Source organism: Ursus maritimus, unplaced genomic scaffold, assembly GCF_017311325.1.
Source record: "Ursus maritimus isolate PB19 unplaced genomic scaffold, ASM1731132v1 scaffold_8, whole genome shotgun sequence".
Classification (NCBI taxonomy): Eukaryota; Metazoa; Chordata; class Mammalia; order Carnivora; family Ursidae; genus Ursus; species Ursus maritimus.
Genome location: NW_024426996.1, coordinates 48,224,822 through 48,246,778, shown reverse-complemented (window position 1 = coordinate 48,246,778; position 21,957 = coordinate 48,224,822). Strand labels below are relative to the sequence as shown.

At 40.5% G+C, this 21,957-nt stretch overlaps 1 protein-coding gene and 1 long non-coding RNA gene across 3 annotated transcripts in view; one reads left to right on the top strand and one right to left on the bottom strand.

Moving 5' to 3' along the window:
* ATP8A1 (ATPase phospholipid transporting 8A1) overlaps positions 1 to 21,957 on the bottom strand; it is a 223,768-nt gene that overhangs the window by 65,392 nt on the left and 136,419 nt on the right. Inside the window, exons 23-24 of the mRNA XM_040624838.1 lie at positions 21,211 to 21,275; positions 3,462 to 3,634 (exon numbers count right to left, since the gene is read on the bottom strand). Coding sequence (XP_040480772.1) covers positions 3,462 to 3,634; positions 21,211 to 21,275 — 238 coding nt within the window. The remainder of the gene's footprint in view (positions 1 to 3,461; positions 3,635 to 21,210; positions 21,276 to 21,957) is intronic.
* The window catches only part of LOC103672694, a 75,968-nt gene continuing 67,192 nt past the window's right edge, over positions 13,182 to 21,957 (top strand). Inside the window, exons 1-3 of one of the 2 annotated variants that reach the window (XR_005833374.1) lie at positions 13,182 to 13,588; positions 14,470 to 14,584; positions 18,254 to 18,625. This is a non-coding gene — a long non-coding RNA (uncharacterized LOC103672694). The remainder of the gene's footprint in view (positions 13,589 to 14,469; positions 14,585 to 18,253; positions 18,626 to 21,957) is intronic. The other variant, XR_571220.2, reaches the window with a different exon arrangement.

Sequence of the window (21,957 nt, the reverse complement as noted above, 5' to 3'; positions counted from 1 at the left end):
GAAAGAAGGGAAGAAGCGCCACAAGGACAGCATGTGTAGAACCGGGAAAACTTATCCAAAACTCCTCCGACATTAGATGCGTCTTACCTATGGAAGTACTCATGTTGTATGGGAAAACGGGCACAGAGGTAAAAACGAAAGTTGCATGGCATCTATAAAAATACGGTACTTGCTGAGCTGATAAAGACAGATTTCATTTTCCTTGTTGGGTTTTACATCCTTAAAAAAAATTACTGGAGGTGTAACATGAAACCTTCCCTTTGTAAACCAAAACCAGGACTCCAAAGCCCTGAATAATTTTGGAACGAGGGGATTATTTCTGTCTCTGAATAGTCCCTTCAGAAAGTGGTGGGAAGAGATGTAATGACTACCGACTGAGAACAACTGTTTCTTTCAATTCAGCTGTAGGCTCTGGAGGGATGACGCCCATCTTTATAACTGTGTCAATTAGGCAAACACTGGAAACTGCCTTCTGCCCTCTATGCTGATCATGTCAGGGAAGAAAGTGGCTGATGTCATCCTGAAGATGGAACTAACATCGAGAGCCTCATTATCCGTATGGGAAGGCTTCCCCCCCAGCTGCGGCGAAGAGAAGCCTGCAGCAGAGAGAGCAGACCCGGAATTATCTTCACGGGAGGACTGACAAAAGATCGGAAAGTCGTCTGAGGGGAAAACCCAGGAAGCCAGAACGAACACAAACGAAGTTTGACACAGCACTGTATTTTGAAATAATATTCAGTATTTATCTGGAGTGTCTGTTCTACTGGAGTAAAACAGAGAATTTCCTGTGGCTGGGAAGATGGTAATCCTCTGAGAAGCCTGGAGTGACACTTGGCATTTAATGGTAAAGAAAGATATACAGAATTGCCCACCTATTCCTCACAAGTGACAGCAGCATTATCATGGAAATTATACTTCAAGGTCAGTAAGCTAAATGACAAGAAAATGGTCCGTGCCCGTCGTTTAAATGCCAAGAGGGGCCAGGCCAAGAAGGTGCACAGACAGAACTCTAGCAATGGCACTGACATAATTATGGGCTCGGATGCATTCTCAACACCAGACTGGAAGTTGAACCACAGTCTTTATGGGAAAAGAGAGAGTATGAAGGTAATTCGAAGAAAAAAGCTGGGGAAAGATATTTTACTTAAAAAAAAAAAACCAACAACAAACCCTAAAAACTCTAAATAAAATCCAGTGTCTGCATAGGGACCTTGAGGTCCTTGAACATGCATAAAACAAGATGGAGGAAGGAAGGGGCCACACACGTCTTTATAAGCTCAGTTTCCGAGCTGCGCTGCACGTGCATGGCAGAGCGTGATTCCCTCCCAGGGGCCTGGCCTGGAGGAGCCCCGAGGTCCACGTGACTGTGAGCATCCAGAGCAAGGATCTCGGGAGGGAATTTCACAAGCGTACAACATTTTTCTCCCTTGACATTGCTTTCTACTTCTTCTCTCCCTCTGCTATTGTTTAATTTTGTGGTTCCACTTTTTGAAGAATGGTGGGAGGTACCGTGTTAAGCAATGCTCTAAGAATGAGGCTCAGCTGCAGGGACTGCGGTATGAAAATCGGCCTCCCACATCTTTCAAAGCAACTGTGATTCTACTTAAAAGGAAAAAGAAAAAGGAGACATGAAGGAGAGCAGGGCAGGCAGGAAGTTGTGTTCAGCCTTGTATGCGCAGCATCTCTGCCCAGCACACAGTAGTTCCGGCACAGGTGCTGACTCAGGGAATGGATTGCTGTATCTAAATAACTCTGGACTCAACAGGAGCCAACCCTCCTAGCCCTTACTGTGCTTTTGAGCAATCTCTTGTTGATCCTCGTGATCCCATTAGTGAAAGTGATTAAACAACCAGATCTGGCACACAATTATCCTGATGCAAGTGTGTCAGAGTTGAACATTCCTAAGACTTGGTCAAGAGATTAGCAAGGAATCAAGAAAAGTCCCTGGAAAAACAGATTTTAAAGAGCATGATGATATCAAAGTACAAATGGGATTGACAAGATAATTTCTAATTCTTTGTTCATGATTAAGCAGAGAGCCCGATTATTACTGATATTAAATATGTGTGTACAGGGTGCCTGGCTGGCTTAGTTGGTTAAGTGTCTGCCTTCGGCTCAGGTCATGATCCCAGGGTGCTGGGACAGAGCCCTACATTGGGCTCCCTGCTCAGCAGGGAGCTGCTTCTCCCTCTCCCTCTGCAGCTCCCCCTGCTTGTGTTCTCTCTCTCTGTCAAATAAATAAAGTCTTTAAAAAAATGTGTGTACAATAGGCTCTCCAAGAGCTCTATGGTAATGTTTATTAATGCATGCTACAGTGAAGAAAAATAAATGATTAAAATAATATGGTTCCTGGAATAAGCAACTTTTAATTCTCTGAGTATGATACAATTTTATAGGTTGAAATGATGCTTTATAAAAGGTACTTATTAAGTTTGGTTTAAATTATATTTCACAAAGTATGTTCCAATGGAAATTTAGGAAATATCTATAAGGCATGGCTTATAAATGTGGAGACAAATTATATACAGGATATTTAAGTGAATAAGCCCAGACAAAAAGGGTTTAAGAAGCATAACATTCTTTTACTAGTAAATATATTTTTTAAGATAATAATAAAAGCAAATAGAAAAATTTTAACAGTAATGTTAAAAGAATAAATTCTGGGAAATTCTTCAGAAGTCCTGCTAAGATTTCATCTCCCTGGGGGGGAGGTGGAGAAAGCAGCTGGAGACGCTGCCGCCCCAGACCTGGTGTGACCAGCCCGTAAAACTCTCTCAGTGAGTGGATGGCAAAGAGGAGAATCCTTAGGTTTCACAGTGAAGAGAGTGGGCAGAGTCATGAACACACTTTAAATTTTAGGAAGACATAGTGTGAACAATTTTGACAAAGATACAGGGAAGATTCTTTGATGAGAAGTTCAGGAAGGACTAGAGCTAAATAGTTTTAAGAATGTAGTTCTATGGATTAAGCCTTGATAACTCAAAACAGATTCTAATTTAGGAAATGGGCAATATTATAAATTACAGGAAAGAGGAATGTATAGTCAAGAAATAGTGTTCAGGCAAATGACTCAGCACGTCCCGCCATGCCATTCCCTAAAGTTAAGTCCTCCATGCAGGATCCAAGATTGATGTGTGGAAAACAGAACTGTTGCAGAAACAGCCTAGGTGGAAATGCAGGTAAAATAACCGAACTGGAACACAGGAGATGGCAAGAAACCTGTCGATTCGAATTATGAACAATAATTACTAATGATCAGTAGGACTCACCTAAAACAAAACAAAACAAACCTCTGCTACTAAATTCTATTCTAGGTTGTGAACCTTGAGCCTTGAGTGAGTGAAATAATAACCTGACATTGACAAATTCTGGATAGAATAACTTCGAGGAAGTTGACAAATCAAGAATTTAGGATGGAGGGTGCTGTTTACTGAAATCGGACAATATGAAGGAGAACTTACCTGCAGCAAATAACAGCTTTGCACGACAAAGCTAAGTCCAGGAAATACTGTCTTACTCCAAAAGTTAAGGCGTACTTGAGGGTTTTCCCATCAATTATAAGAGCAAAATCATTCTCTTTTCGAAGAGCATCACCAAGGGTAGTGCAGTGGCGACTGAGAGTTTCCCTCGTTGCCTGTAAAATCAAACAAAAACACCCACAACGTTTACTTCCCTTTGTTCTGCTCAGATGCCTTCAGGATGTTCAGCAACTACATTTAGTTATTTTTCGTGCTTTTATGTTTTAAATTGCTTTTACTCTACTCATTTTATTTTCACAAGAGCCCCCCAAAGGAGATTGGACAAATGTTATCAGAAAAAGTAAATTACTCTATTAAAGTCACACATCTGCGCCTACCAGGGTTGGGATTACAAATCACTGATTCCTCTGTGAGCTTTGCTCATTATTCTAGCCACACAATCACAATCCTGCAAAAATATTTTCAGTAAATTATCTTATTACAAAAACAATAACATTGTCCTAATTTATGAACTAGTCAAAATTGCTTAGCCATGAATCCAGGGGAAAAGTTGAAGAATATCATTTAAATAACTTATGGGTGTTTTTTTCAGAATTCCTCAATGTTATCGAAACTTAATTCCCAGTAACCAAGAGGGGGAAATGCAGTATTTGTAATCTCTTGCTACTTCATCAATTGCCTTCTATAAACTTTAATCATGATTTCATGATGCTGTGTTTTAGTTGGGGATGGGGACACCTGGCTTCGTAATCTTGATGGATCAAATAGAAGAACCCCTTCCATCAATGAAGAGTTCACTTTCAGGCACAATAAAAATATTCAGTATGAAGGAGAGCTTTGTTCACCTCAACTATACGGAAGGGTTATATTTATCTCCCTCCAACAAGACCTGCTTTCCCAGCTCTTCAAAGGCAAAAAGTTGCAAGATACTTAGTTTTTCTCCCCAAAACCTGTAGACTCTTCCTATAACCAAATAGGGCCAGGTTTCTGTTTTACAAGAGCACTGTGGAGAAACAGAACAGTTTCCTCTGCATAAGGAAACATAAGGAACAATTCCTCTCCTCCTGGAGTTTTGTTCTGAATGCTAATATCTGAGTCTGCAGTTATTTATGTAATAGATACAAATATATATATATACACACATATATGTATGTATATATAATAAAATATACCTATAATAAAAATACTTATATAATAATTTTTATTATATTCATGGGAGATATAATTATTGTTCCAATTCAAGAGTGTTACTTTAGTCGCATTCACAAAGAGGGAAGCAAAGGCAGAGGTAATTAAATTTTTTATTGGAGATTTTTGAAGGTGTTTCTGCATTTGTATTCAAATGTGGTTCACACTGTGTTCTGGAATTTCAGAATCTGTTTATCAGAATAATAGAACCATGTTGTACCATAAAGTAAGCCTGCCCAAATTTCCTAATACTGGAACTTCACTTAATGCCTCCCCTGGCCCCTATTACCCACAGTGACACCAAAGACCACCGTATAGCAGTGTTCTTTGCAAAATTTTCTGTTTACACTTTACATTGGGGGGAAGTAGCTATTTGAATTTACAGGCCTCACCCTCCCATTTCCTGCTAAAATATTTTGGCCCAAGAGCACTTAAGAAAAGAAGGTGAAAATGTCAGAAAAATTCTGCAAATGAAATCTAGAAATGACAATTTACAGATTAGATTGTCTTAAAAGCAAATTTGCAAAGATGAAATAAACAAATAAATGAATGAACTGATAAAAAAAAGAAACATAAAATAAAATATTTAGCACGTACCACATACCAGGTATGGCTCTAAGGGCTACGCATACACTGCGTCTCAGTCAACACTTGTTACAACCCTATGCAGGAGGCACCACTGCGAGCCCCATTCTGCAGATGAGAAACAGGACACAGGACTGAAGTTCCTTGCCCACGAACACTTGGCCTCTAAGTGGTGAAATCATACTCAGAATTAAATTCCTGTGCTAGCTTGTGTTTCTCCACATAATCCAGGAAAAGCAAACCCAACTTGAGACAGTACCAGGCATAGCAAATTATAAATGGAATGTCCACACCAGTCCCTCTGCTGTTTCCCTAGAGCCCTCATCATCTGTCTCTCATCTCATCTTTACCGCCAACAGAGATTTCTCTTTATAAAACAAATTTAAAACAAACCACGGCTCTTCTTGCTCTAAAATTTGTCTATGGCTTCCTACCATTTACACAAGAAAGCTCCAACTCTTTAAAATGGCATTTAAAGCTCTCCACAATCGAGGCCCAGCTAATGTTCATTCGTGTTTCCCTTCACCATCTTGACCCCTTTCTGCCCTCTCTGGAATCCCCTTCCCTGATGTTAATCTACCACCTTCTAAACCAAGCTTACCGCCAAGCCCTCCCAGACTCACTTCATGCGGCCAAGCATAACTCACTCTAGGCCAGCAAGGCCCTCAGTTCCTCCAAGGGAGAGACCACGTTTCCCCCATTTCTCAGCAACAAACACTGCCCGTGATGACAAATGGTTGGGAATTACCAATGTATTGAATGAGAGCACTGATCAATTCTGAGTTATCCTACTGGCGGCTCTCCAGTTTCCTGCCTGTTCTTACTTCTGATTTGAGAGTGAGTGAATGACTGTGTGTGTGTGTGTGTGTGTGTGTGTGTGTGTGTGTGACACAGAGAGGTGGGAGAGGTAAGGAGGGAAGGAGGGAGATCTTCTCTTGCTTGATTCTTAATTTTTTAGAGAATAATCCACCACTTCAACTGTCTTTCAAACCAAGGCACTGCTCACTGAAATGCAACTGTATTTTTTATGCTTTTGCCCACACGAACCCTGAGCTGAAAACCCAAAGGAAAACTGAGATGGATCTCAGGAGAACTTCACTGCTTTTTTGAGATCAGCGGCAGAGCAAGACTGAAAGTCAAGGGACCCCTGAGCTGGGCAAGCTCCAGCATTAAGCACATCCATGGGACTTGGTCCTGTGTGCCCCACTCTCCCTGCTTGAAGGTGTTCTCTGACACCTTGAAATTGGTTGAAAACTCTCTTATTTGTAGCATCAGGGCTGCTGGGTTTCCTTGGTGATTATCACAGGTCTTTGGTAAATCAGAAGGTGTCAGGAAATGCAACAGAGGTAACATTTCAGAAGGGGAGTCAAAAACGTCGTCCCCCCACCGCCCTCCTGAATTCTGCAGCCTGCCCACCTAGAGTGCAAGGTAACAACAACAACAAAGTTGCAAACATTTTCTTATTTTAGTCTATAGCTTTCTTTTGTAAGTAGCTCTGTTGCTGGCTGTGTGTTGCCAGTTACAAGTTATATTTTACTCTTATTTATACTGCCAGGAGTATTTTAAAAATTATTTTATTTATGAAGGTTTATTGCTTCTCCCCTAAGCCTAGGAGCCATACTTTATGGCCATATTGCATTGAAGCTTATCTCCTGTAGCTAGAAATAAATTTATTACTATATTAGCTGTTGCTTTGTTTTCTTTTTGGCTACTGAAGGGGGAAATGTTTAAACATTTAAACTTAGTGACATGTGAAAGTGAAAATATATAAAGAAGAAGCTAAATCAGAAAAAGGATAAAAGACCATAGAGTAGAACAAAATATAAGCTCTGTATCTCCTTATTCTCCACAGTCTTATATGTGGGCTGAAAGAGAAGGAGCATGTGTTGCTTTCATCAGAGACGGTCTGAAGTAAAGGCAATTTGGGGACCCAGACAGGCAAGGGGCAAGGCAGGGGTCCAGATACCTTAGCAGGCAGCCATCCAGGTAAGGGAGGGAAAGTGGGGTTTGTTTGTGCCTTCCCTAACCTGCATCCCATGTGGACATTCCAGTCCATCATTCAACTCAACTCTCCCTACCCACAGCCCTGCACGCAGCTGAGCGCTCCTTAGAGCTCTTAGACCTGGACCTCCTGCCATGCTTCCCGCCTGGCCAATTCACAGTTTAGGCTACAGCCAACATTCTCCTTGGTTCTTAGTCTCCGTAACACAGAAGGGAACCCTCCCCGCCCAACCATGAGGACAGGCTCTATTCCAGCTCTCTTCTCTCGTATGGGTGCTCATGACCGCTGTTCCGTACTTTCACCCATGCCTGGTGGATTCCACTCTCCTACAGGCCAGTCCAGACCTTCTCCTCTCTCCAAGATTCCAAATTCGGCCCTTGTCACTTCAGCAAACGTATACCTGCTTTACTGAGAATGTTTATACCAGGAAGAATTTCCTCAACTTTCCTCCCTCAACCTCAAAACTTCCCTTTACTCCTTTCTCCCTAATTCTTGACGTAGAGGAAGAACAGAGATTGTTTTCACCTCCCCCACTTTTCTCTTGCATCTTCATTCTCCCCATTGTCATGATCTGTTTTTCCCTTTTAAGACTACACACTAACAAGACTGAACAAATAAACATGGCTCTGTTTCTCCTGAGTCCTCCAGGGACAGGAGTCCTACTATCTTTTGGATTTTCCACGTACTTGTTTATACTTCTGCAATGGAGCGTAATGCACAGTCATTTATCTGTTTCTATCTCTTTCCCTTCGGGACTGAGGCCTCTGATGAAGAAATGAAATAAAAGCTTTGTAAAGAATTAGTAAGCAAATTATTAATGATTGCAGAATACCTGTGGGAAGTTACAATTGTTCTTGTGGGACCATTTTGAGGACTGTTTTTGCTGACTATAAAACTGCTGTACATCTTGGATGTTCTTTTAAGGTTTTTTTTTTTTAATTTTTATTTTAAACTAACTTCTACACCAAACGTGGGCTCGAATTTACAACCCCAAGATCAAGAGTTGCAAGCTCTGGGCACCTGGGTGGCTCAGCCGGTTCTGCCTTTGGCTCAGGTCATGGTCTTGGGGCCTTGGGATCAAGCCCTGTGTTGGACTTCCTGCTCAGTGGGGGGGGGGGGGGGTCTGCTTCTCCCCTCCCCTCTCTAATAAATAAATAAAATCTTAAAGAAAAAAAAAGAGTTGCATGCTCTACTGACTGTGCCAACCAGGTGCCCCTTGGATGTTCTTAATTAGAACAAAAAAACCAAAATGTTAATGCACTTTTTTTTTTTTTAAAGATTTATTTATTTGAGAGAGAAAGAGCTTGAATAGGGGAAGGGGCAGAAGGAGAGAATCTCAAGCAGACTCCCTGCTGAGAGTGGAGCATGACATGGGGCTCAATCCCATGACCCTGACATCATGACCTGAGCCGAAATCAAGAGTTGGACACTCAACCGACTGAGCCACCCAGACGCCCCTAATGTGCTCATCTTGTTACAGAGTAAATGGAGAACAAGGTGGCAGTGATGATCTAACATCTCCTTTTGTCTCATAGAATATAAATTGTCTAGTAAAAATAATAGAATGAACACCTAGACTATTTAGTGATCAAGCCAGGTTATATAACAGGGACCAAAGAAACAATATTTATTTGGTTTATAAGAAATATCCTTAGAAAAGAAAAAGAAAGATGTTTGGCAAATAATTAGGCCAGTAGAATTCCTCATAAAGATACCTCTGACCAGAAGCCCTTAATGGAGTTCTGTTTCATCTTTGGGGGGTAGCCTGGCAAAATAGGTAACATATAATACCCTGCAATGAAATAAAATAAAATAATAATCTTTAAGAAATCAGAAACTTGTAGCTTTATGGCAATCTTTTTCATTGCTTTTACATGACTTTTACCAAGGAAACCCTTGATAAAAACCACACAGGGCATCCTAGACAATGAAATCTAACACGATTTTATAGTGAAATAAATTGAAAGCCCTGATTTGTTTGGAAAGTATCATAGCAGGCAACATGACACTTTCATTTTGGCAAAAACCCTGCTTGGACTAGACTGAAGAACCCAGAGGCCAGATGTGCAAAGAACGTGTTAGGCCACCTAAGAACTATGCTTTTGATGGTCCCAAATGTAATGTTACAGAAAGCACCTGCATAAAAATGGCCCTTTGCACTTTCTAGCCTTTGGGTTGTTTTTTTCTTTTTTCCCCTGATTCCTCTCAGAGATTTATAGTACAGGTAGTCTTACTTAAGAACATATCCAAGGAACACCCTCATAGGGAATGTGGAAGTATCCCTAAGGGAAGGAAGATAAAAGCCTTTAGCCTTTGACTAGAGACTAGTTAGCCAAGTCTATTAGCAGAGACGAGGTAAAGATTACAGATAAGTAACCCAACATGTAACACCTAACGGTGGTGGCTTCCCCACCTTGTTCTGGGCTGCGATGACCTTACCATGACAGGATCACCTATCTGTACCCCAGACGGTATCGTCCGCTAGGCTAAGCCCAAATGGCAAAAGTTAAAGGAAAGAAGGGTACTTATTTATTCCAAAGTATATGTTGGTGTTTGGGTCTGAATACAAACAAGCACTGGGCATTTATATTTCTTCCTGGGAATCTGTTAAGACAGGTGCAGGTCAAATGATAAACGTGTGTTTTAAGGAGAATTCTAGTCCCAGAAAGGAAAAAAATAATATGTCAAGATTCTGAATTACACTTTGACTTTCAGACACAGTTATTTAACAATGTATTTCATTGTTCCTGGATTTATTCTTTTCCTTCATGAGTTCATCACCAGTTAAGAGCAATAAGCATACAATTGGGGCTAATGATGAATCACTTTGGGGAGACGCACGGCTCTCACCCTTGTCAGATGGACTGAAGTTTATGAAGCTTCTACTTCTCACTGTAGTGTAAGCCCCACAGGTGTCTGTTTTCACTTACTTTCCATAAAAAGGACAAAATGCAACACAATGCTCCAGGAAGACACCTGCGGGAATCTTGTGGAGCAAAGACAGGGACTCTGCTAAAACCAGCCAACTTTGAGCCACTGTAAAATCGCTCTTCAGGACTTGTCAGCTGATGTGCAAAGTCACCAATTGAGGCAGAGAAAGCAGGCATCCACGGACAACGTGCAAATGCGTGGCTATAAAAAAGCGGCACTGTTTAGGTTACGAAGTCAAGGGTGGCCACGAGGGTTCACANCGCTTCGGGGCACTGATAACATCTGAAGCCAGATGACGATGCCACGTTGTACAGAACTAATGTCCCAGAAGCTAGAAGGCAATACAGTATCAGAACGGCCCTGCTCTGCCATTTATGGATATCTTTATGCAGGCAGGTTACTTAACTTCTTGGAATCAAAATTTTCTCATTCATAAGACTGGGTTAATATCTGTTCTGTAGGGTTATTGTGGGGACAAAATAACTCCTTTACTTGTGAGTCAAGTGCCCTGCACAGTGCTTGGGTCAGAACTGACACCCAAGAAAGACCACTTCTTTCCCTTCTTCCGACATTAGGTTTAACAGAGGTACCAACATCTGATAAAGAAGGATCTGTAAAGTGTCAAATACTGTACAACAGAGCTACAGTTCAAGTGGTACCACGGAGAGAATTTTAAGTTTCCTTTTGAAATCTCCCATTGGCAACTTATTTCCAACCCACCTTCTCATTGTTAACACCCAACCCTACCAGCTATTTCTACTACATAAAATGTATCTGTCTTCCCCTCAACTCTAGAGAAGTTAGCGTTATCTCTTCTCATACAGCATATAGTTCTCGGTACATGGTGGGAAGACACGTATTTATGTAACTAGACTAGACTGTTTTTCTTTATCTCTTAATTTCTGTCTCCAAACTGACAGCTGTTGAGTAGAAAATAACTTGAAAGTTATAAACTGGTTTGGTGTTTTTCTCTATTTTTTTTATATAGATGACCATATCAATGTGTATGTTCGACTTAAAGCTTCCAGAAAGAATGTAAAATCGTATCTATGTAGAGTTACATGTGATAGCATAGGACATGCAGATGAGCGCTTCATAAATACTAGGTTAAAATAAGTAATGATAAAGAAAATGCAGAGGCCATGTTTTGCTGGCATGTTCTTCAGATACCACACCATAACTTCACAGATATTGATTGTTTTTAATAGCAGAAAAATAAATATTCATCGGGCGGGTGTGTGAAAAAATCTTACTTTAACTTGCTAAAGGTCTACCTTTTAAAACCCATTATAAGTAAATTTAAAGTGTCAAAAAGGAAGATATATATATAAGAGTCTTAAACTAACACACATTTTATGAGTTGTTTTTGAGGTTTGGGGCCCCACCTCATCATCATTTAAGCCATGAGGTATTTGCAAATTTATGGTCCAATAACATTTCATTCTTTCTCTACTTTTACACTCTCCAAATGTTCACACCCTAAAATTACAAATTAACAGAACATTCCAAGGACATCATTAATAATACATTATGACCGTATCAAGTATGGACAATGTTAGCAAGTTCTTAAAGAGTGAGTTATGACTCCCATAATAGCAACATGGATAAACTGCTGGGTATTACTTGTTTTTCGACAATGTGTTATTGATTCAGTGGAACACTGGACATTCCATATACGCCTGTATAACACATATATCCACTCTTCCATTGGCTAGTGCAGTAAGTTGTAAAAAAATGTATGCCTGAGAGTAGAGAGAAACTACATTTATACATAATTGGTCCATTTAGTATTCATTCCAGTGGGATCACCAGCTTTCTTGGACATAGTTTTTGACCAAAAAAGCTTTGGTGTTTTTGAACTCCCAGACTATACAAGAAACATAACCTTAAAAAACATATTCGTATAGAACCAAACTAACATAGAGTAATTTTTCCAAAGTGGATAAGGGCAGACAGAAGGTGAAATCATTAAAAACATATGGCCAAAGAGGTCCTCCAAAACAGCTTAGTGGAAGGCAGCCAAAAGAATGCATTTAATCAATACATATTGCTAAATATAATGAAGGGGAAAAAGACACACACACACACACACACACACACACACACAACACTGTAACGAGGAAACAGACCAATCTCCCAGTAGGGTCATGCCATCAGAAAGGTCAAGGGTTACAAAATGGAGGAAGGTAAGAAGAGGAAGTTGTAGTGCTGGATAAATTGCTCTTGGCCCCTGGGCAGGGGTTTGGGAAGTGGGATTATGATAGGTTCCATCAGGCAAATAACTCCTTACAAGGCATCTAGTCTCACTTGGGTAGCCCTAGAGAGGGAGGCAGAGAAGTGTGGAATCTGGGTCCGAGGCTGTGTTTCAGTGTTGGGGTAGGGGCACGCAGCAAAGAGAAACAAATCCAGAGAAAGGAAGGAAGAGTGAAGTAGGGGATATAATTATATAATTTAAGTAGTTTTGTGGATAAAGGCTTTTACCAAAGCTCTCATGGTAATTACTTTAAACCACCGCTGAAAGCCTCCTAAACACTTATTTTGAGCTTGGTATTAAATATTCTCTGGTGGCAGCAAAGACTCCAAGGCAGAGAAGAAGAATTCTAGAGGAACTAGGTCGGCAGACATCCAGTCTCTCAGACTGCCTTCGATCCCGCCAGGAAGAGGCTGCTCGGAATATACAGCCGGTTTTTTGAAAATAAGCAAATTACCAAATCGACGGTTTGGAGAAAGTAACAACCTGGGGCCTCTGAGAAATTGTCACCCCACAAAGACAGAACAGCAAAGAAAGCTAATGTTGGGCCCATTTTTCCTAATGATTTGAATTAATTAGTGTAGGAATGCAGAAGACTCATTATCTGCTGTATTTGCCCACTGCCAATCCCGAATGCACACCGTTTCCGTTATTTCATACGTACATTCAATAAAATCTTATGTACAGTTGTTGTAGTAGTAAAATGAAACGCCCGAATCCCATAAAGGCAAGATGCCCAAACACCACCCTTTTCCAGAAGGGCAACCGCCTCTCAGCTGCTTTTGTAGTCCTGGTGGTGAGTGGGAAAGGAGAGAGGGACAAAGTAGAAAATGTGAGGGTGCCTCCCAGAAAGCCTGCACCTGTGATTGAGTCTCTATGGCCACTGGAAAAGGTATGGTTATTTAAAAACCGGAAGAAAAATAGATGGTTTTGGACTTAGAGGGATCTAGGTTGAAGTTCAGGGTTCTGTGCTTGCCAGCTGTGTGAACTCCAAGTCTCTCTCCATGAGACAAACAGCCCCAGCCGCACAGACGCAGAGACTAATGTACGCAGAAACGCCTGGCACACAGTAGGTTGCCTCTAACCGGTCAGTTTTATGCTGCGGTGACTCGTCAGAAGAAATGTGCGGCAGAGATGCAAAAAAGTCACAAGGTATGACCAGCTCCCCTCAAAAAATATCAACAAGCTCTGGGGAGAGGGCGGATAGACTGGCGAGGAAGCATTTATCTGTAATTCTAGGACTCAGGGAGCTCTTGGAGGAGTTCAGATGTTTCGCCACGGGGGAAAAAAAAAGAAAAAAAAAAAGAAGAGAGATAAAGAATACTCAGACTTGTGGGTAGGAAGAATTTCTCAAAACCGAATTGCTATGAATCTGTGAACAATCTCACTCAGGGCTCTGCACACCAGCCAAGATGACTGAATTTTAAGGAAAGGACGCACATTTAGTTTTCATCCGACCCAACAATCATGTCTGATGGAACTTCTTCCACCACATACTCTGGCTTTGTGGCAGGCGGCGTCTTACATCAGAGGAAAAGAGAACAGATAATTTGTTCGTACGCTATTTTCATTTTTTGTAATGTTTACATTTTTTTTTTACTAACTCGTTTCTTTCAAATGGAACAAAGTTGGCTTTCTTCGCTGAGAGCTACTTGGAGGGAGCAGCATGCCGGACGCTATTTGAACAATCGTCCTGCTGTGGGACATTAGAAAAACCTAACTTTGCTTCTGATAGGGATATATTAACACCTTAAAAGTTAAACTAAGATCTTAACATTTTCAGGCCAAAACGCTGAAACAGCTTTGCTAATGGGAAAAGAAAATTCACAGTCCTACTGCTCCCATGCTGGCAGCAAAGGCACATTCAGTGAGGTTTAAAACCTGCCTAAACTATTTTTCAAAGCAATACAAAATGTATTGTATTGGACTCGCGGGACACATCAAGACAAAACCTGAAGTAGCCCCAAGTCTCTTTTCTCCCCCTCCCTTTCTGGAGTCGAGTCAATAACTCGCTTATTCTGGATTTCTTTCAGGGGCCATTCAACGGTGGCTGGTTCCCCAAACGGTGAAATTTGTCTGCATAATGCACATAAGTCGAGCTTAAAAGGATACAGATGACAACCTCACCATTTATGTCATGAATGCCCTGTAAGTTATATTTGAAGCTTACATGGTGTTGGAAAATCAAATTCAGCTAGAAGAAAAAAAAAAGAACGATCCCATAAAGGGCTTTATTTTACCACGGTGTTGAAAAATATATAATCTTTTGCTTGTTAGTAACAAATGCGGTTAATAATTCATTGTCTATAAAATATATCAGTGAGGAAAAACATTGGTGTCCATAATCAAACCTGGGCTGACTTGGGGTCATATTCTCAAATTTAGCAGAGGGGTTTAGGTAGCGAGAAGGGTGGCTGTTTAAAATCACCTTTTTCTTTTAAAAAAACAAAAACAAAAACAAAACACCTCTTACAACAGCTGGCAATGAGGACCACCCTCCCTGGGAATAATAATGCTAAAAGAAATAATAATGATGAAGATTATGATAACGGTCTGTATTTTTAAAAAGCTCACTACATGCTGGCTATTGTCTATAAGTATTTAGAAGGTACTGTTCTGCTTAATCCTCACAATGTACCCCAGAGATGGGTATTATTATTACTCTTGTTTTACAAGAGTAGCGGGCAGCTGAGGCCCAGAACAATCTATTTGCTTACACCCCCGAATCCAAGGACTTCGATATGTCCTCCAATGTCAATTAGCACCAGAGGTCAAGTTAAAATTTTCCAATGGGCATAGTAGTATCTGCCTACTAATGTTTTCAGGTGTAAGTGTGATGGTTCCTATAAAGCCTTTAGTCTGGTACCTAGTACAAAAAATAAGCACTTCATAAACAGAAGCTAGTGTTTTTCTTATGACTATAACAGCAATGCACAAAACCCTGCAGGGATAGTGGGGCTCTCTTTTCACAGAAAGTCAGAAAGCTGCATTTTCCTCTGGGATCCATTCACTACTTCCCATACATCAGGGGCTGACTCCTACTAATTGGGCTGAATGTGAATGTCTGTTGCAGCAGAGACTACCTAGAAAAACTGCCCAGATGATCCGAAGGAGAGGTAGGCAGGGCTTCTCGGGAGTTAAACTTGTCAACACTGGAAACCTTTTGACTTTGAGTGGAGGAAATTTATTTCTCCAAGCCCTCTACCTACATACGTATTTAACCATCATTTCTGTTGATTCAACAAATATATAGTAAATATTTTTTCTTCTCTGTCCTCTTTCTGTTTCCTAGGGAAACCAGAGAGTAGAAAGGAGAAGGAAAAACAGTAAGAATGGATTTAAGATCCAGCCCTGCTCCCCAGGACAGATCCACCAACTCTCACATAAAAGAGACCAAGGCTAAGGGTCTATTATGTTATAATACAGAGACTAGCATATAATATAGAGACTCAGAAAAATTGTTCTGGCACACACAGAGTAAACGGCTTAAGAAATTATGGTCTCTCCTACCCACCCTCGACTTGACAGAGGAGGGCAGTGGAATCAGGGTGTAGAGAGCTTTCCGTACATTTCGAAAGGCCTTAATTAGACACTGTTTGCTAAAGACAGATTGAGATTCCCTAGTTCTTAGCTCACATTTTTAGACTTCTCCAGTTTTAGCAGACAGACGTTGAACAAATCATGACATACTAAAGATATGAAAGAGATGTGAGAAGAATCCCTTGGATCTAGGTCATTAAGTGGAAGGGGTTTCTAAGAAGGCTGTGGGATACCTCCTAGGCATTGCTGAGGAATTACCGAAGAAGTACCATATACACTTCGAGCCAGTAATTTGAAATTCCTGCCTTTGCAGACCCTTAAGGAAATGTCTCCTACCAAGAACATAATCAGAACTAATAACGTGGTTCAAGGCAGCACAATAAAAAATTATACCAATTATCTAAATGATCAATTTATTACAAATATCTAATAGATTTTGATCAACTTTAGATGATTCTTAATGGCACTTATCTATGAAATTTGATTTTCTAAACTCACAGAAAAACATGATCAAGCTTTCTAAGAAATCCTTTTGCTGACACTGTCAATATTAGACAATAGGTGGTAGGTGTCTGGGTATCAACACCCGCTGTGTTCTGGGCAGCGGCAGAAATGCCCGTCAGATTTCCGTATCAGATCTGGGCGCTTTCATTCTGTATTTTCAGCTGCAGTTTGGTTTTATACGTTCACTTGAAGGTTTTAAAGAATGCTGAATAGCCATTAATTTTTCAAGAAGGATAATTGTATTGAAACTCAAAATGAGAAAATTTAGAAAGCCAACTAACATTTTTTTTTCTTTTTTGACATGAGCATAAAAATTTCTGTTACTGTGATGGCCAGGAGAAAGGTTTTTCTATTTGGAAATTGAAGAGCCTCAAATATAATATTTTACTTGGACAAGTTCAACATAAAAAGAGAGATTCAACTTTAAAATGTTAACGTTATTAGGAATATCTTGGTAGAAAATTTGCACAGTTCATAGCAATACGCATCACTTATGTAAAAGAAGATCTACATTTATATCTTGCTTAGAAAAAAATTAGAAGGTGGGGAAATAAAATATATCTTTCGTAATGAAAATAATCATTGCACAAAACAACTTGCAAGCTGCTGAAATACTGTTTCTCTACAAAATTTTATACCATCTATGTCTTCTATGTGCCATGCCCTATGCTAACCATACCAGTCCTCTGCTAAGGGTAACATTATCTTCCCTTTATAGGCAGCAAAACTGGCTCAGAGAAGTTACTAATTTCAATTAGCCCAGGGTCCCATATTCAGAATAGGGCAGAACTGTACCATTTCATGGAATAATTTGAGTATGTTCATTAGAACTGTCACTTGATGAAACACACACCCACAATCTATTTTCTATTACATTATTTCCTAAGATATTATGTTCCTATTAAGTTTATTACCTACATGTTAATTATTTGTTTGCACTGATGGAATGGCAATCCCGTATTTTATCATAATCAGTACAATTTGAACACAGAGGATGCTTTTCTTTCCCATGACAATGAAAACTAAATAATCACTTATCTACAGGCATTCTAGCCCATCTAATGATTTGCTTGAGATCTCAGCTGCGGATTTTATGACACAGGATCTGAAGGAGCTATGCAAAGTGATGTTTCCTTTCCTGCTGGGAAGCAAATGAGTGCACCACAGCGGGTCTGACCCCAAACAGCCCGATTTGTAAAGTCACCACTTAACTCCCTGGGAGAAAAACCTTCCCCAGACGGCAGCGAGAGAATGCATGGCAGTCCAGAGCTGGATAAATGAGCCTTAATCCATTCAGCCAGGGTTTGCCTATGATCTTCCACACCACATGGTCACTTGAATTGCTAAGGATCTTTCTCACTACTTTACTCTTAAAATACCAGATACGATAAATTGCTACTGAATTTAAAACTGATACACAACTTTTTTTTTTCCCAAGGGAAACCCTTAATTAATCATTACTCAGTGACTTAATCGTCAAATATTTCTGGAGTACTTATCATGTGGTGGGGAATTTGCAGGGCATTGATAGAGAATGGTGAACCCAAACAGACATATTTGCACCCTGCTTTCACTAAAATTGACTGTTCCCTTGGGAGTCCTTCTTGTGTTTGGTCCAGTAGAAATAGGTAATACAGGGACCCTTCGGGTATTTATCACTTATGAGTTACCACCTGAAAACTTCAAAAGGAAAATAAATGCCCTCGTCTTCATAATCATGATGTAGTACACTGAATATTTTTGGCATTCCATTTTTCTTTCTTTTTTCTTGAGATTACTATTACCGCACTTGATCCTTAGAACAACACATAAAGAACGTGTTCATCCAAGTTGGAGAAAAATTATGAAACAGATGAAAACAAAAGCAGCATTGCTAACACACCCTCCACGAGGTGGAAGCTCAGACGCAGACAGAAAGGATCACGTGTCAGATCAAGCATGGATTGTCGTGCGTTTGCGTCAACGTCACGGGTCTGACCTCTGGCTTCTTTCAAGCGTCAGAAAAAAGCATCTCCTGCCTGTAACCCGTGTTGCTGACACAGGCCTAAACGCCTACAGGGACTGAGGGACTGCTGTCACCCAGGCTTCTGCAACGCTGTGAACAACGGCCGCCCAGTTCCGGAACCACTCCAGGGATCACGTGGGGTAAGTCTGCCTGAATTTCTCTCACACCGTATCGCGGGCATTGATGCTCCCATTCTCTGTTACCTACCTCTGATCCTGGTCCGTTGCCTGCACCCCACGCCTCCCTGCCCTTCCACGCTGGTCTGTGGACCGTTCCTTCTACACATCAAACATCTTTGAAGAGGCTGATGAAGTTGCTTTCCTTGCCCGAGGAAGCAGATTCTCAAACCTGGCCCAGCGTTCCGCAGTTGACCTGAGACCATCTTTCCAGGTTTCGCCCCTCTGTCATGTCTTTACAGTCTCCTCATAAATACCGTGCCACCGTCAAAGAAGAATTAGGTAGCTTCTTCTATACTATCACAGAGCAATTGGTACGGTCATAGTAAGTGAGAAAAGCAAAGTATAAGGCAGTGTGGATAGTATGCTGTAATTGATGTTCAGTGACAAAGTATGTGTGCCCGCATCTACGCGCACGTCCGTGAGATACGGCAGAGTATCTCTGGATAAACACTTGGGAACTGGAACCGTTCCTAGGGAGATAAACCAGGTAGCCTAGGTGTAAGGATAGGGGACTCACTTTTTAACACTTGTACTTGTCCCTTTCTGGAACGTGAATTTTTATCTTATGTGCCTACATTCATTCAAACAACGAATACTTAAAAATCATAACTTTGTGTCCAAGTTCAACGTTCCTCTTTCACGCCCCGAGTATACCTTGAATTTACTTGCATAAACTTTCTGCTTTAAGTATTCCTCCATTACTCAGCTGCTCACCTCTAACTAAATGCCACATACTTTATAAATACTTCCCTAAGCTGCACAATATTTTCATAGCAAGATATCTACCTTATTTATGTATCTGTTTTGTAGTGTTACTTGAATGCATTTTACTTCCCTTATTATCTTTAAGCGTTGGAAGGGAAGCATTATCACAGTTATAATTTTTCACAACCTGTAACTTGAATAAACCCCAAATTAACAATATGAAGGGTAGGGAACAGAGACAACCGTGAGCTCTAAGGGGCAGAGTCCACAGAGGACTTGCTTAGTGGTGTGTTCTCGGGGCTAGCAGAGAACTGCTGAATGAATAAATAAAAAGGAAAGTCTTCCAACCACAGGCTAGGAATTTGTGTGTGTGGGTATGTTTAGGATTAAAGCATGGTTCACGGGGCGCCTGGGTGGCTCAGTCAGTTAAGCGTCTGCCTGTGGCTCAGGTCATGATCCCGGGGTCCTGGGATCGAGTCCCACATCGGGCTCCCTGCTTAGCAAGGAGCCTACTTCTTCCTCTCCTTCTGCCTCTACCCCCAGCTTGTGCTCTCTCTCTCTCGCTATCTCTCTGTCAAATAAATAAATAAATAAAACCTTAAAAAAAAAAGCACGGTTCACAAAATGTACTTATTATTAAAGATGTGAACAACTTTCATGGTTTCAAAATCATGTATTATTCTTTAGGCTACACGTTTCTTGAAGGTTTCACAAGAAAGGGAAAAGGATCACAAGGATTGTTCTGAGGACAAATAACGAAGAGCTCATCATTCCAATTCAAAGATCAGAAGTCAAATCACTTCTTAGATGTAATTTCTGTTCTCTACCTGACTTCTGAACATTTGCCTCTTCACCATCCCTTCTATGTACCTGGCCTCTCTCCACTTCACTCACATCCTTAATAACAGGTTCTTCTCTGCTTTGCTCTTTGCGTCACGGTGACTATTTTAAGCAGTTGTATACTCACCTCCCCTGTTCTGTCTTCCACCTTAAGTTACAGTCGCCTTTACTTTAAAATTCTTACAGGTCATTTGACCTGCGTATTTTTTTGCTTAACTTCTATTTTACACTGTACACATAACAAATCTTTCCCAAATATAACTTCATGTGATCACAGCCATGAAAAAAGGACATCCTAGGAATTTATATTTCAGCCCAGAAGTTAGGACATTTAAAAAAATACAACAACAACATGACTTTCCTATAAGAAATGGTGAATTCGTGCATTTAATAGGTTCTGCAGATTTTTTTTAAAGAAACAAAACCTATATTAACCCTGGAAGCTAAAGCAGATATTAAATGTTTTATATACAAAATTCCCAGGTAGGGAGCGCCTGGGAGGCTGAGTCGGTTAAATGTTTGCCTTTGGCTCGGATCATGAACCCAGAGTCTGGGGATGGAGCCCCATGTTGGGTTCCCTGCTCAGCAGGGAGTCTGTGTCTCCCTCTCTCTTTGCCCCTGCCCCCACCTTGCTTGTGCTCTCTCCCTCTCTCAGATGAATAAATAAAATCTTTTAAAAAAAAATTCCCAGGTAGATATGAACAAACTGTAGTCACTCAGTAACCTCCTGACATAATGCTTTTGTAAAGTAGTTTTGTCTCACACCACCAAGCAAATCATTTAGCAACTTGTTTCAGCTGTCTCAGACACAAAGCTGGAATCTATTTACCTCAATGTGGTTCAGAACAGTATACATTATGTTACAGCAGAACAAGAATGAGAAGTATCTTTTAACCTAAGGAAGATCAAATATTTCTACAGCTATTTGGATATAAAATAAAATACTACAAGATGATTAAGTTATTAAAGCATTTTTTTAAAAATAAGATAATTTTACTTACATCAAGAGAGCCTTCATTTATAACGATCATTCCCATGTTCTTCCTCAAAAGTTTGCAGGAGTGTCCTATGTCCAAACAAAGAGTAGATTAATTGATATTATTCATTTCTCTAGAGAGAAGTAGTGAAGATGTTAAAGTGATAATACTATAAAAACATCTAAATTTTATTTATTTTTAATCTATTTTATTAGATAAAATTAAGGTTTTATCTATTTCATTAGGACTTGATGACAGTCACCTGTTTCCAGTTTGCAGGAAGTTAAAGAAATGCTCTGCTTATTAGAGGAGTGACACAAGGATAACATTTGGTGTGTGAAGGCTGTCTTGATAAACAAGTAGGGAAAGAGAATGTGGTGATGATTCTCAGTGTCCTGAAAACTAACGAATTTATATGGAATGTCCTTCATGATGACCAACGTGAGGAGAGCAGATGGGCTGATGGTTGTTTCTGGAGGAGGTGCAGAACGGTTGTCCGGCTATCTTTTGGACCACTGATCCCACCACCATCTCCCCACCCTTGGACTGTGGTCATGTCCTCTACGGTCCTGTCCTCTCTTGCTTGCCATACCTGCCGTGGGGTGAAATCACCCGCTCATTAAACCAACTCTGCCTCCTCTGGACCCATGGGCGTCTAGCTGAACGTGGCTGGAGAGAAAAACCTCGCTGACTGGTGTTTAAAATATGACCATCACATGTAAACTAATGTCATCGATACTTACTCCTTTTGTGAGCTCATCTGATACAATG